Raw genomic sequence first — 15,277 nt, forward strand, 5'->3', positions numbered from 1 at the left:
TGCACAGGAACACCTCGAGGTCCAGGGTCCGGGTTACGTCAATTATTAGCAAATTTATTTACACACGACTTGTCTTGCATCTTCTTTTTGAAACCACAACTAGTACGTGTTACATAATACAGGCAAGTACTGGACAACTGATCTGAATTCCGCCCCTCCTTAAGGCTGGTTTGGTGGAAGGAGAATTGAATGAAATCCATGGGAGAGAAATTATCTTGCATACAATTCCTCTTCCACCAAACAGCCCTTAGGTTCTATTAGAACACTATGCAGTTTTTTTTCCCCTAAAAATAGTTCATGTTCATCAGCTATCATGTATCTAGCTGCACCGAAGAAGCTTGGTTCGCTAATTTAAGGAAACAAGTGACAGTAGCAATCAGGATCATGGTGTACGGTTCACTCTCTCCAATGGATGGTCATCAACGGAAAACAATGGTTGGACCTCCTTTGCGTTCTACAGAGGATCGGAGTGTTTGCAAAGGCACGATGCTTATCTCCGTTATTGATGTGTGTGCTGGGGGATGGAGGTCAAGCAAAGACACAAGTTGTTCCAACAAGTGAAGCAGGCTGCACAAGTTGATTATATCGTCTATTCTTTCTGAGCTGTCCATGATGTATCGTCATGATCAGTCGATCCTCCCCCGGCGGAGGTCAATCTTGGAGGTGTAATTTCATACGACATTCTCAGTGAAAAACCCAACCAGCGCTCCAGTAAAGAAACAGGCAACGATCCATTTCTTCACTATAATCTCCAGACAATTCGATCAAATATATATGATCGAAGCTTTAGCAAATATATTACTTACAGTCCACGGATTCCAAATTAATGCATCACAAAGTAACACGTGACTTATAAACGGAACACCTGAAAGAACGTAATCTTTGTTTCCACCGTGGGAAAACAACTTCATTACACGTCCAATCAGGCCCCAAGCTCCAACAGACAACTACTGTAGCTCATTATCTCTCAACACTTTTCTACATACAGGGAGCTACCATCGAGGCCAATGGAAGATGAGCTACATGTAGAGATGATAATGCATCGCGATTCAAATGATTCTTCATAATTTATTAGGGTCCTAAGTTATTTCTAATTAAAAATAAATAGAAATAGAGTTTGATCCTAATTTGTTTCGATACTTAAAATTTATAGTGTAAAATTTAAAGCCTATTGTCAGCTCTAGCTACAAGTGCATCGTCCAAGACCAAGCCAACACTCGATCTGATTTAGTTTCGCCGAGCCTACAAAATCACTCAAAATGAGTTTCGCTGTAAAAACAGTTACATGTCAAGTACTATATCAGTAACTACATGTGAACAGCGGGTCAAGGATCACCTGATTCTTCTGGGGTAGATGGTGTGGTACTGTGGTGTCACATCCACAAGCTGCATGTGGTACTTTTGGGGAAGGGAGAAGCATATTTTTTTTTGCCATTGAATTATCGTCGAAGTTTTGGTTTTGATCCCTAAGCTAAAAAAAAAACCTAGAAATCTTTGGCCATTCAGGGCTTATTCGGTTATTCCCAATACACATGGATTTGATGGGATTGGAAAAAATTGTGAAGAAGTTTGAGCTGTTTGGGATTCAAACCCATCCAATCCCGCTCAATCCACATGGATTGAGAGCTAACCGAACAAGCCCTCAGCTGGGTTTTGACCACCGCACTGGATCACACTCTCTCAGTCGCTGCCGAGCCATGGCAAATTGGCAACCTACTGCTATGGCACGGTGCCTGAGCTTGCCGCCCTCGTTTTGGATTTGGAGAGGGTCATCACGGCGAGCGAAGAGAAACTTTAAACGTATCTCTACTAAAAAACACCCTTTTTAATTGGATCGTACAATATCCCTAGTAATAAAAAGAGACTGACTAAGGCCCCGTTTGGTTAGGGGTGACTAAAGTTTAGTGACTAAATTTTAGTCATTTTTAGTTCCTAAAGAAGCAAACATGGTGACTAAAATGGGGTGACTAAACTTTAGTTCTTTAGTCACCAAGGGGTGACTAAACGGGACTAAAGTAGTATTTTTACCTTATTTGCCCTCTCAACTTTCTTCTTATAGCAAACATTCATTAATTAATAGGGGTAAAACAGTCAATATTCCCAGCAATTAATGATCTTTAGTTCGGTTTAGTCACTGGAACCAAACATGGTACTTTAGCAACTAAACTTTAGTCACTAAAATTTAGTCTAGTGACTAAAGGAACCAAACAGGGCCTAACTATGCCACATTTTGCCTAAGATTAGTCGTTTAAATTGAAGAACTAACCTTAAGAAAAAAGTTAGGCAAAGTGTGCCAAGTGAGGCTGCAATCCAAACATGCCCACGTCTTCGAAGAAAGCGACGGGTGCCGGATCCAGACTTCATTCCCCAAAACCAAAATAATCGCCACCGCTCTCCGCACCGAACCGAAGCAGCGGCGATGTCGGCGGAGAAGCCGGCTCCCGTGCGCGTGCTCTACTGCGGCGTCTGCGGCCTCCCGGCCGAGTACTGCGAGTTCGGCCCCGACTTCGAGCGCTGCAAGCCCTGGCTGCGCGCGCACGCGCCCGGCGTCTACCCCGACGACCTTGTCGCCGCCTCCTCCTCACCCGGTTCGTCCCGCTGCCGTTCCCTCCTTGCTCCGCCTCTTCCTTCGGGGTAGACCCCGCTCGGCTGCCGCCTAGTCTGACGCGCAACGCATGTGCTTGGTTGATCTGCCCGGGCGCGCAGGCGGCGGCGACAAGGACGTCGACAAGGTCGGGGATCGCCTCCAGGGCGTCGGGATCTCCGACGGCTCCACCAGCGCCGCAGGTCCGTGCCCGCCCGCCTCACCTCGTGCTGTGAACCCTCGCTGTGGTTTTCGTAGTGGGTAGGGGGCGGGGCTAGGGAGAATGGTGGATGCCAAGCTTCGATCTGCGATGCTATTTGGAGGGTGCGAAGTCGATCTCTGATCTCTGTGTGCCGCTCATGCTCTGTCGTTTCAGGGGATGCTTCCGCGTCTAAGCCCCAAGAGGCGAAACGCCTGCCTGGTGGTAAGCTCAAGAAAAAGGTTGGTCCTCTGTCATTTACTCCTATGAATCCACCCCATTGCAGTTGAATCGTGGTGATTTACATTTGATTGCTAGCCTGTGTGTGTCACCTAAATCTACTGGTCAGCGTTAGTTCAAAAATTCAAGGTGACCTTTTGTAATGGTATTTTATCTCATTGAAGTGGTTTTAGATAACCTCTTGTTCTGTACCGAATCTACAATTGATTTAGCGGTTTAGCCAATGTCTTCATTTCATGATATGAACTGCTACCGTGCTACTGTTTTCTGAGTTTATGCCACTTGAGGTGTCTGCAGACAGTGTTTCTTTTGTTTGTGGTACAATGAATTTCATCGATGACATTGTTCCTTTCCAATCGTAGGAGAAGCAAGAAGTGGTCATTGAGAAGATTGTCCGTAACAAGCGCAAATGTGTTACTGTGGTGAAAGGGCTTGAATTGTTTGGTGAGTTCTTTTCTTTTCTGAAAAGAAATTTTTTCTGAGTGAACGGTCCTGTCAAAGTACACTAGAATGGGTCGCTACATGTATATTAAATCGAACCCTTTTAGAAGTTTTGGATGACAGTTGTTTTCATTACAGATTTTGATTATATGTACTTCCCTGAACCTTTAGGTGTAAAGCTTAGTGATGCTTCGAAGAAGCTTGGGAAGAAGTTTGCAACCGGAGCTTCTGTTGTTAAGGTACCCTGTCGTGGTTCGTGATGTTATTGTAGCTTTTGAATTTGAGCATTGTTGAATCAGACTCTCTCTTGCTCTGTTCCTTAGGGCCCTACGGAGAAGGAGCAAATCGACGTACAAGGGGACATCTCATATGATATTGTGGAGTTCATTACAGATACATGGCCTGATGTAATTCATCTCTACAGTTTATTATGCTTTACATCTTTTATTTGCTTCCATGTATGTAAGATTTCTGATACTGTATCCGCACAAACCATTTGGTGTCACAGCACACAGCAGTAAGTGGAGCACATCACCTAAATATTTCATGTAACAAGTATATTTGTATCGAGGAATGAAACAAATTTAGTTAAATAATCTACTTCTAGACTGATAAAGTGGAAAGCTATCACTTGGAATAGGAATTAGAGAACCAAAATACCATTAGGTTTTCTTGTTTCTGGATTGTGGTTAAATGGAAGTGCCAGATATAATGAGGTCATCCATGTGGTCTCCCTGTTAATTTTTTGTTCTCTACTACACTGAAGTAGGAAGGAACATCAGTCTTTTTTCTTAGTTTATTCTGTTGACACACAAACACTGCAAGTGGTTCTTCCATAAATCTTGCTTGTAGTAGAAATTTTAGCGAAAATATACTTGTTTAGTTGTTTTGATATAAGAAAATAATGTTGCTGTACCTTCCCTTTGGCTAATAATTATTAAGGAGTAGACTCCGATGGCATTTTCAGTTCTCTAGTGAACTGTGCATGGCTCAAGTATGTGGCAAGTTGCCATGTAACACTACTGAAAATGATAACCTGTGATTTCTGAGAAGTTTATGTGCATAATATGATTGCAGCAGTCACCATGTGCTGGAGTTGGTTAAGAATGTTATAGCTTCCATCAGAGGCAGGTTGAATTTTGTTATTGAATTGTCATTGCTTTTGTCCTTTATCAGGTACCTGAGTCGGCCATTTTCTTCATTGAAGATGGAAGGAAGGTTCCTGCTGCTTGATGCCATATGGTTTATAAGGCACGAGACCAATGGATTTACAAATATAATACAGAGGTAAGGTAAGGGCATGGCTGTTAAGGCATATATAGGGCCATACCAGCTCATCTCTTGTCTGAAGTCATGAACTGTTGTTCCGGTTTTTAGGCTTACTTCACAAGTGGCATTCTGTTTACCATCGTCACCTGCTTCCATGTATGAAATCAAATCTATACAGTTACCAATTTACTATGACTGTGTCTGTTGTATCACTTCCAAAAGTCTGGACACTGAGAGAAAGAGGATCATCGGTTAGACTCCCATTGTGTGGCACCAAAAAAAAAAAAAAAAAGCTTCAAGCAAGCACGCCTTCTTACCTAGGGTCAGGGGTGCAGGTTAACTGGAAGAAAATGTAGTACAAAGACCAATTTGTAGATGTCAAATCGACAATCATCGAATACATATTGAGTAGAGTAGAGATATACAATATCTGTACGGTAACCAACATTTAAGGGCCAGTTTGGCAGCCGCGGTTATTTTAGCACAGGAGAAAACTTCAGCGGTGGGTTTTATCCTACATTCATTTTTCAGTGGGTAAAAAACCCGGATAGGATAATTTAACCGGTGGTCGTTTGGAAGGAGCAACTGCCATCCAGTTTAGTACAAAACTGAATGCATACATGAACGCATACTGGTGACATTTTTCTGTATGTCATTCAGTTTGGGGCAGATTGCATACACAAACGCATACAAGAACAGTCACCATGCATACACGGCATACAAGAATGCATACATAAGCAACCAGGTTTTAAACAAGAATGCATACAGAATGCATACAAGAAAGTCACCATGGTTTTAAACCAACAATAGAAGAATATCTCAAAGTGCAACTGCCATTCAGTTTAGTGCAACTGCCATACAAGAATTAATTTAAACCAGCAATACAAGAACTATACTGAACCATACAAGGCATCATTTCTCATAAGGTAGATGGTTCTCAGTGATCTGCTTGTCCAGGAAATTACTGGGAAAATCATTCCACCAACAGATTAGTGCAACTGCCATTCAATTTTTCATAGGTTAGAGCTGAAACTGAACTACAATCACCATTCACCATAACAGAACTGCAGTTGTCTGAAAAAAGATAACATGTAACTAGGATTAGTACAAGGGAACAAATAACAACTATAGTATCTAGAATATCTCAAAGTGTAGAGCTTAAATGATCTCAGCAGAAAAATATAGCCATTGCCAACTAGCTCTAGGTGAGAAGATTGTAATTTAAAGTAAAATTTGAAATAAAGATGCTTGAAAGAACATACCAAATTTGCTCATATCATTTGTTCAGGCCATGCATCACTCCCACGAAGCAACCTACATTTATAAAAATGATATTATATGCTTGTAGTCTACAATATTGCATGCTTAGTAGATTCAAGTTATGGCATACCTAATTTTGCGCTTGAAGCCAAATTTCTCTAACATCATGCTCTGTTGTTAAGAAGAAATTGTTGCTCATGGGTCATGGGTTAAAGGACAGTGTTGGCTTGCAGTCCCAGGAATGGTATCAGCCATCAAAGAGATGTTCATGAAGACAACCAACCACCAGCATATGCTCAACTACCACTTGCTTCACTTCACCTCCATGTTTTCACGTTGGCCAATACTGAGGTTGAGCAATAGATGAACTGGCATTGATTGATGCTAGCGATCAGTTGTGAAATTAATCTACACACCTCCCCAATCTTTTTTTTGATGTAATGACCTCCCCAATCTAGATATTACGAACTGTAAATTTCGGTGCTATTATTGAAAAAAGGACAATGCGGTGGTGGGATACTTCCTGTTCAGGTCGACGGAGGACACAAAGGAGCAGGTCCAGATCTGAAGGTAGGTAGGTACTGACCTCGCCGGAGCTTGATCTTCTTCTTGTGGGTGACGATGGTAGGAGGCTTCCTGTTCGGGTCGACGGTCTGCGTGGCCTTGGCGTCGTCCGGCGCGAAGAGCACGGCGTCGATGCCCTGCACGGAGATCCTGCCGTCGGTGTAGATGTCCGGGTCCAAGAGGTAGCGGATCTTGTGCGGCAGAAACCAGAATCAAATGTACCTAGTGCGGCAGGCGCAGGGTGTCGTAGCTGGATCAGAGAGGCAAACCAGAATCAAACGAAGATGCAGGTCGGCAGAAACCAATCGATGAAATCTTTGCTAACCCCCGCGACCCCGGCTTAACCCCCGCGCCCCCGGCTCAGAAACACGCGTACCTGGCTGCAGTAGAGTTCTACTGCTGCAAGAGCTGGAGTGGCGTTGGAGTTGTTCGGTGGAGCGGCGGAGGCGCTCGTGGCGTTGGAGTGGCGTTGGAGGCGCTCAAGCGTTGGAGCGTTGGAGCGGCGGAGGCGCTCGTGGTGCATAGCGAAGACGAGACGAGGCGGCGGAGAATCGCCTGGCCTCCTAAGGCCAGGGTTGTTTCCGACGGGAAAATGGGACAAATCTCTGCACGAGATTGGGCTGCCAAATGACACACATGAATAATCCGAGGACAATCTTCTGGTGGGCTTTCTTCCAGGAGAAAAGGCCAGGAAACCGGCCGGATTTTGGGCTGCCAAACCAGTCCTAATAGAGTAATAAACACTGCACAGATTTCCACATGCAATGGACTCGAGTATCTAAAATCGCTAGCAACGGCATTTTGTATCGATGAACAAACCATTGAATAAAGAAAATAAATAGAAATAAACAGGTATTGTTGAATTCACACAAAAATTGGTCTTAAGACATACACACGAGCTAACCGAATGATCTCTAGAACTTACTGCAATGAGCGAGCTGCAGCTGGACATTCTCTATTGGTATGTTTGGTTGGCTTCTCTCCGTAGCCTGCTTGTATGAGCTAGACCGACGGTGCCTGTATGAGCTAGACCGACGGGAGCCTAGCTCCAGAGATGCGACCAATTTACTCGCGTCTGCAGAGCCTGCTCCAGGGCGCTTTGAGTATCGTGCGAGCCTGGCTCCATATCTGCACGCAGGTAATCAAACACACACCTCACACAAGTAGAGCTTGGTTGACAACAACCAAACACCAGCTCATTGCATTTCACGATGCAAGCACCAGCAAATATAGGCAATATTTTCCTTGTCGGTCAATAAATCCGAGCAGCCATGGTGGCAGTAGGTGAATCCGGTCTTCATTTTGTACTATAGATTTTGTACTATAGTGGGAGCTAAAAAAACCTGCTTCCCGCTGCTCCTAACCTGCTTCCCACACTACAACTCCTCATAAATCACTTCACACACAATTTGCCAAACAATTTTTGTTGAATTCACTTCTACTTGAAAATCATTTGGAATCTCTATTGAAGAATTAGCTCTCAAAGCTAGAGAATCATGCGGCAGCTCTCATCACATCTCTTTGTGACTTTGTGTGAGATAGCGCGATAATCCGAGTAAAACTTTAAAAAATGCTAAAGATCAAATACTATTGCGCAGCCAAGTTTTCCGTGTATTTTCCATACAGTCAGACTATCAAAAGTTAGGACTTGTTTGGTAGAGCTCAGCTTCATGATTCTCTAGCTCCGAGAGTTGATTCTCTAATAGAGTGATTCTGAGTTCTCTATGAATCTATTTGACGAAAACCGTTTGGCATAGGCTGTGAAGTGATTCCTGAGGGGTTAAAGAGTGAGGAGCAGGTTGAAAGTGGTAGAAAGTAAGTTTTTTTTTTCTCACACTTTCTAGTACAAAGTAGAGATAAGATTCACTCCACTTCCACTTTGAAGCTCAGATTTTTATCATTTAGCTTGGCAAGAGTGATTCTCGCTTGGAGCGAAGCTGTGGGAGCTCTGCCAAACACCATCTTATAAAAAAATCTCAAAAATTATAGATATAATTTATTATTTACTCTATCAATATACTAAATTTTAATTTATAATTCATCATAAGTTAAGAGATATAACAAGACAAAAATTCTATCCAATATGAAAATTTGAAAAATGATAGAATTTTAACTTTTTGTATCTCTTAACATAAAAATGAAAACTTAAATTTGGTATATTGTTAAAATAAATACTAAACGCATATAAAGATTTTTTAGAGTTTTTATGACTTTTGATATTTTTTTGCACGACGTTGGCTTGAGAAGCTTGATTGCACAATAGTTTTTCTTATGGAAAAATAGTTTAGTTAATCGAACACTTAAATAAGCAAACAAAAAGACATTTAGTTCGTAAAGAAAATTACACATTATGCGGGCCAAATTAAAAATAAAAACTACACAATGCATAAAAACTAAAACTAACATTATTTGAAGAAAATAAAAAATCACATAACTCATAAAATAATAAAATACAATTTCTATGGTGCAGATCCTAAATATGCTCCATCAAAGGATGACTTCAAAGCTTATTAGTGCTTCAGGGGTGACGGTTGATCCTGCAATTGAGGATTCGACTGTCTTATAGTTGCCCACATCATATAATCTTCTCCGCTCATCCTCAATAATCAAATTATGCGGAAGGTCCACCCAACCTAAAGGGAGTGAGATATTTTCCCAATTTCTACAAATATAAACCCCGAACTACAAATCGTCCGGGTGAACGCGCAACAACCAACCAGTGCGTTCCGTTGAATCGTCGTGCGTATGGGATTAGCAATGGTTGGTTCTTAGGTGCAATAAATAATGGTGAGCTAGTGAGATTTTATAAAAATATAGGTTACGTGCTGACATGGATAATGGAGTAGACATATAACAAGACGCACACACCCATATCACCATGTGAACCCTTTGATCAGTAGTAATTGTGAACATCAACATGATGCGTTTAGTCGATTCGTGTTTGCTATCCCGAGAAGACGTGTATGATCTCTAGCTAGCTATCCTGTGTTAAGAAAAAAAAGATTTCGTCCATGTCAAAAATTCGGAGGAAGAAACACACTTAATATCGAAGGTGGAGATTAATCAAGATCGACGGTCATTAGTTAATAGAATTAGTGTTAATAATATTCCTTAATATAAATCCTGTTCCCGAACAGGCATCCCTCTCTCTCTCTCCTACGACGAGGAAACCGTCCATAGCGAACGGACAAGTTTTCTGTCGTTTCACTATGTATAAATACACACCACCATCGAATGAAAAGTATACGCATCATTTGCTTCAGTCCCTTCGTTTTCTAACATGTTATCAGCACCCGCTCTCGCCAGAAGAAGAAGAGACGAACAGGGAAGGAAGAACGATGTCAACCGAAGACAATCCATTAGAAGAGGAATTATGTCTTGTGGATAGTTGCACCACAAACACTATACTCACAGAAATAAAATATTTTCAGACTATCAAGAGAAAAGAAGGAAATGTCTTAACAATAGCCGGTAGAGATGCTTTGATAGTTGGGTCTGGACGAGCCATTATCACTCTACCAATGGGCACGCAGATTATAATCGAGGATGCTTTATTGTACCCCGATTCAACGCGTACCTTGTTGAGTTATAGAGATATCTGTAAGAATGGTATTCATGTGGAAACACATGTAGAAAATAAAGAAGAATTTCTTATACTTACCAAACTAACTGGATATGGCAAACAAATATGTGAAAAATTCCATCTCTAGATTCTGGATTGTACTATACATACATCAAACCTATAAAACATGTTACATATAAAGTAATCTTTCAAAATGTTGATGTCTTCAAAATTTGGCATGATCGACTTGGGCATCCTGGCATAGAGATGATGAGAAAGATTATAAGCAATTCAGTCGGTCACAATCTTCGGATTATGTATGCACTGCTTGCGCCACTAGGAAATTAATTTTAAGACCATCAAATCTTAAAATCAGAACGAACCGCTTTAATTCCATGAAAGAATTCAATGTGATATTTGTGGACCAATCAAACCTAGTTCAGGACCATTCAGATACTTTATGGTTTTGATTGACGCATCTACAAGATGGTCACATGTGTTCTTATTATCCACACGAAACCATGCATTTGCTAAAATAATGTCTCAAATCATTAGACTCAAAGCAAATCACCCTGAACATAGGATTAAATCATTTCGATTGGATAACACAGCTGAATTTTCCTCCCATGCTTTCAACGATTATTGCATGGCTTTGGGAATTGAAGTACAACATTCCATTCCATATGTCCATACTTAAAATGGTTTGGCTGAATCATTGATTAAGGGAATCAAACTGATTGCTCGTCCATTACTGATAAATTGCTCTTTGCCTTCGTCATGTTGAGGTCATGCGGTTTTACATGCTGCTGACTTAATCCAATTACGACCAACTGCATATCATGATTATTCTCCCATACAATTAGTACGAGGTGATCCACCAAGAATTTCCCACCTGCGTAAATTCGGTTGTGCAGTATACACACCAATCTCACCACCACAACAAACCGCTATGGGCCCCCCACAGAAAAATAGGGATCTATGTAGGTTATCAATCTCCGTCGAGTATTAAATACTTAGAACCTCTAATAGGGGATATATTTACAGCTCGATTTGCTGATTCAATATTTAATGAGGAACATTTCCCGACATTAGGGGGAGAATTAGAGTACCAAAAAGAATCTCTTCCTCAGATCTACGTACAAATGAAACTGAACTTCAAGTTCAAAAGATAATTGGTTTGCAAAATTTTGCAAATCAACTGCCAGATGCATTTACTGATTATAAAGGAGTTATTAAATCTTTAATTCCTACAAGAAATGCTTCTGCCCGAGTGGAGGTACCAAAGAAAACCATCTCAACCCCTAATACAGGCAAGAGGGGGAGAGACATGGCTACAAAGCAAAATCAATCTGTTGAAAAACAGAGAAAGATAGTAAATGCACGTTAATCTAAAATTAGTAAAAGTGGAATAAATCCATAGCCCTCTTCAAGTGCACATATTAATAAACAAGGGCCATCGAAAAACACAAGGATCATCGATAAGGGAAATCTTGATGAATCTTTGAAGATAAATGAACTTGCCACAAATTACATTGAAACTGGAAAATCATATGACAGAAAGTCTACTATTGTCGACATATATTTTTCTGAACAAATTGCTGATATTATAAATGATCTAGATACTAAATCCATGGTTGAGTGCAAAAAGCGCTCGGACTGGAATCAATGGAAAGAAGCAATACAAACAGAAATTGCCTCGCTTTATAAAAGAAAAGTGTTGGGGACCGTAATTAGGGGTACCCCCAAGACTCCTAATCTCAGCTGGTAACCCCCATCAACACAAAGCTGCAAAGGCCTGATGGGCGCGATTCAGGTCAAGGCTCCTTCCACTCAAGGGACACGATCTCGCCTTGTCCGAGCCCAGCCTCGGGAAGGAACAGTAGACCAAGGCATATTCACGCCTCGCCCGAGGGTCTCCTCAAGCAACGGGCGCACCTTCGACTCGCCCGAGGCCTAGTTCGGGCAGGCTTCGCGGAGAAGCAACCTTGGCCAGATCGCCTCGCCAGCCGACCGGATCGCAGGAGCATTTAATGCAAGGATCGCCTGACACCTTATCCTGACGCACGCTCTCCAGTCGACAAGGCCGAAGTGACCGCAGTCACTTCGCTCCTCCACTGACTGACCTGACAGGAAAACAGCACTGCCTGCGCTGCTCCGACTGCTGTGCCACCTGTCAGGGTGAGGCTGACAGCAGCCAAGTCCAGCCTCGGGCGCCATAGGAAACTCCGCCTCGCCCGACCACAGGGCTCGGACTCAACCTCGACTCCGGACGACGGTCTCCGCCTCGCCCGACCCCAGGGCTCGGACTCAACCTCGACCTCGGACGACGGTCTCCGCCTCGCCCGACCCCAGGGCTCGGACTCAACCTCGACCTCCGGACGACGGACTCCTCCTCGCCCGACCCCAGGGCTCGGACTCAACCTCGACCTCGGACGACGGTCTCCGCCTCACCCGACCCCCGGGCTCGGACACAGCCTCGACCTCCGAGGAGTCACCTATAATACTCAAATTTGTATACAAAGAATATAGAAAGGTCTCCTCATTTTATATGCCATATTTGCATCATAAAAAGAGCACACATATAATGGAGAGTGATAAATTAAAACCAATGATACCAAAATAAAAGAAAATGCATCATGTGGAGTTTATATGTTTGTGCATTAAATAAAATAATAAGGTTAATAAAAATAAGATAATAATTACTAGAAGTTGAATTAAACCTTAAATTTGAAAATAGGGTTTTGAAAATAAGAGGAAGAGAAATGATATAGAAATATAAATAATATAATTATATTTCTAAAGATGGTGTTTTCATTTCACAATATGATTTGTGAATAAATTTGCACAAGGTTGATGTTAAATTTGGATTCAATTGACTTTGGGAATAAACAAAAGAGAAAAGAACTCCTAAACGGCGCCTGGGCCAAATCTGTCCCTGGTCGGCCCAATTGGGCATTTCGCCCCACGCGGCCCAGCATCCCTGCCGCACGCGCTTTGGAGTTTTTCTCTACGCGCGGGCCCCAGTGGTCAGTCTCCTCTTCCACCGCCATGTGGGCCACGTCCTTAGCCGCCTCATTGTGTCTCTGTAATATAGGCCCGCGTCGTCGGCCTCTTTACTCGGGCGCTAGCTCTGACTCACCTACACGTGGGCCTAGATAGTCTGGGTCATCGTTTACCTCGCGCCGTGATGCCAAGATTTTTCGCGGAACAGTTCATTGCGGCCTTGGCCAAATCCCTTGCCGCGCGAACTGGGCGGACTTGCTGCCGCGTATCTCGTCAACCGTTAGGCGCTTGAGACCGAACACCGCACCTGACCTCGGGTATAAGTACGTGAACGCGGCTGGTTATCGCCATAAACAAATCAGGCTAGGGAGATCTCGGGTGAGTGCGCCTTGCAACCCGAGGCTCGCACCTCGCTCGGGGAGAAGAGAAGGCCCGTCCGTGCATGGTGGCTCTGGCAAGCTACAGGCGGTGACAGGGGCCGTGGCTCGTATTGCCGGGGTGGTCGGAGTCACCAGATTGGAATTCAGAACACCAGCGTCGACGACGCAGGGCGCTCAAGGTTAGTCGATCCCTGAACCAGGACTCTCGTGTGCATGGCGGAGAGCTCACTGTGGCGAGTAGAACTTTTCCCTTCGTCTAGCTAAGCTCGGTTTTGTTCTTCGCCATGTACCAAACCGTCCAAACGTCACCGTGGGCTGCGTCCAGCCATGGTCGGGGAGTGCCGCGCTTCAAAATTTTCTTTTATATTTTTGCTCTGTTCTTCTATTCCACGAATAGGGTAATCCGGATCGAAGGTTGGGTACACGGCGCTGGCGTATCACCGGCGGGTTGCTGCTGGTGACCGAGGGCCATGGCCGGTGTGAGGGTAGACGAGAGAATGAAGTGAGAGATGGGAGAGAGAAAGAGACGTAGGAGCGCGTGAGATTGAAGAGGGTACGACTACCGTCCATCTCGTGATAGGCGTTTGTGATTAAAAGCGAATATACTCCTTTGGTGAAGGGATCTGAGCCATTGGATAAGGAGTGGACGGGACGGGCAGGATTGAGGATGGATAGGGTCCGTTGGATTGGAGTTGTAGGTTCAGGATTAGAACTTTGTGTACCCCTTCACATATTTAATCTGGACCATCCGGAATAGATCGAACGGTCAGAATACAACCGTACCCCTTCGCTGAAGCTAGTTTACAAAAGAGCCCCTCTGTTTTATTAGTATTAACCCGCCGTCCAACTCAGGGATTTCTGAGTCTGCGTAAATCTTGCTGGTTAGCCCTGATCTTTTAAGAAATATTGAGCCAGTCCAAAACACTTAGGATATTCAGAAATTAATAAAGAAATAGGTTTTTAGTATGAAAATAATTCTATAAACTTGTATAATTCATAGTTAATTCATTTTAGCTCCAAATTGAGTCATTCCAGTTGCAATAATTTTGTATTAATATTGTCTATCAACTAGTAACACTGTTTGGCCATGAAACATGAATTAAAATTGTTCGTTTGGATTAATCTGTTCTAAGCACTAAATAATTTTGGAAATTCATAACTTAATAACCATAGTTCCGAATTTAGTGGTTCTTGTTTCTACGATCTCGTTACGCAGCGTAGAATAATATTACACAATTTATTCTTATGTTTGGTGTGATGTTAATTTTGTCTATACCATGTTTGTTTGTATTGCTATGACTAGCACGAGGTTACGAGTCACCTGAAGAATCATCCTGGTAACTGGAATCTCAAGTGCCAGGCAAGTTGTGCCCTTGATCACTTCTTTTTACCCAGTCATGTTCTGATTAATCATAATGATCTGCATAGGTTAATTTTGATGGACCCACTAGGTTACCCTAGTTTGTCTATCTTTATGCCTTGTTCACCACTGAATTTTTGGGTAGTACCTGCTATTGCTTTATGTGGTTTTGGGTATAGAGATACATTGTATTCATGACTATCTTTTATTATCAGTTATTATTTACTGTTCATGATAAGATCATTATGTTAATTGGAACATGGAGAACCACCCGAGAAAACAGTGCTACCACAAGGGTTTAATGGGACGCCCTTGGCTGATTAATTAGGAAAGCTAGTGGATGACTACCTTACCCGAAAGGGGCAAGGGCAGTAGGGGAGTGGTCAGTGTAGGGAGGCCCTTGGGATGATTTTGC

At 42.8% G+C, this 15,277-nt stretch overlaps 2 protein-coding genes across 7 annotated transcripts; one reads left to right on the plus strand and one right to left on the minus strand.

The window, feature by feature from the left end:
- The first annotated feature begins 2,327 nt into the window (after positions 1-2,327).
- On the plus strand, positions 2,328-6,512 carry LOC100280975 (uncharacterized). Of its 2 annotated transcripts, XR_556759.3 has the most exons (8): positions 2,328-2,588; positions 2,707-2,787; positions 2,961-3,025; positions 3,386-3,467; positions 3,636-3,703; positions 3,788-3,871; positions 4,641-4,751; positions 6,227-6,512. XR_556759.3 is itself a non-coding variant. In NM_001397575.1 (7 exons), exons 1-7 carry the CDS (start codon positions 2,420-2,422, stop codon positions 4,695-4,697), a joined length of 606 nt encoding a protein of 201 aa, NP_001384504.1. In that variant the 5' UTR covers positions 2,343-2,419; the 3' UTR covers positions 4,698-4,925. The 2 variants fall into 2 exon arrangements, 1 of the variants encoding a protein (NP_001384504.1); NM_001397575.1 differs by lacking the exon at positions 6,227-6,512 and having other exon boundaries at positions 2,343-2,588; positions 4,641-4,925.
- On the minus strand, positions 5,439-7,316 carry LOC103634933 (uncharacterized). 5 transcript variants are annotated; one of them, XR_557015.4, is made up of 5 exons: positions 6,934-7,316; positions 6,580-6,779; positions 6,124-6,361; positions 5,996-6,047; positions 5,439-5,807 (listed from the first exon to the last, which is right to left on the minus strand). XR_557015.4 is itself a non-coding variant. In XM_008657510.4 (2 exons), exons 1-2 carry the CDS (start codon positions 7,078-7,080, stop codon positions 6,480-6,482), a joined length of 447 nt encoding a protein of 148 aa, XP_008655732.1. In that variant the 5' UTR covers positions 7,081-7,261; the 3' UTR covers position 6,479. The 5 variants fall into 5 exon arrangements, 1 of the variants encoding a protein (XP_008655732.1); XR_557016.4 differs by having other exon boundaries at positions 6,124-6,339; positions 6,580-6,807; positions 6,934-7,151; XR_004851905.1 differs by having other exon boundaries at positions 6,124-6,339; positions 6,934-7,089.
- Between the last annotated feature and the right edge of the window lie 7,961 nt (positions 7,317-15,277).

The sequence above is a fragment of the Zea mays genome, chromosome 8 (genome assembly GCF_902167145.1).
Source record: "Zea mays cultivar B73 chromosome 8, Zm-B73-REFERENCE-NAM-5.0, whole genome shotgun sequence".
NCBI lineage: Eukaryota > Viridiplantae > Streptophyta > Magnoliopsida > Poales > Poaceae > Zea > Zea mays.

What these genes read in the sequence shown, in the direction of transcription:
- LOC100280975 (NM_001397575.1), top strand. Translation starts at nt 2,420, where the DNA reads ATGTCGGCGGAGAAGCCGGCTCCCGTGCGCGTGCTCTACTGCGGCGTC. An exon ending in CGGCTCCACCAGCGCCGCAG is followed by an intron (nt 2,788 to 2,960) that starts GTCCGTGCCCGC and finishes CTGTCGTTTCAG; the next exon opens with GGGATGCTTCCGCGTCTAAG. An exon ending in GAAAGGGCTTGAATTGTTTG is followed by an intron (nt 3,468 to 3,635) that starts GTGAGTTCTTTT and finishes CTGAACCTTTAG; the next exon opens with GTGTAAAGCTTAGTGATGCT.
- LOC103634933 (XM_008657510.4), bottom strand. Translation starts at nt 7,080, where the DNA reads ATGCACCACGAGCGCCTCCGCCGCTCCAACGCTCCAACGCTTGAGCGC. An exon ending in TAGAACTCTACTGCAGCCAG is followed by an intron (nt 6,780 to 6,933) that starts GTACGCGTGTTT and finishes CTGCCGCACTAG; the next exon opens with GTACATTTGATTCTGGTTTC.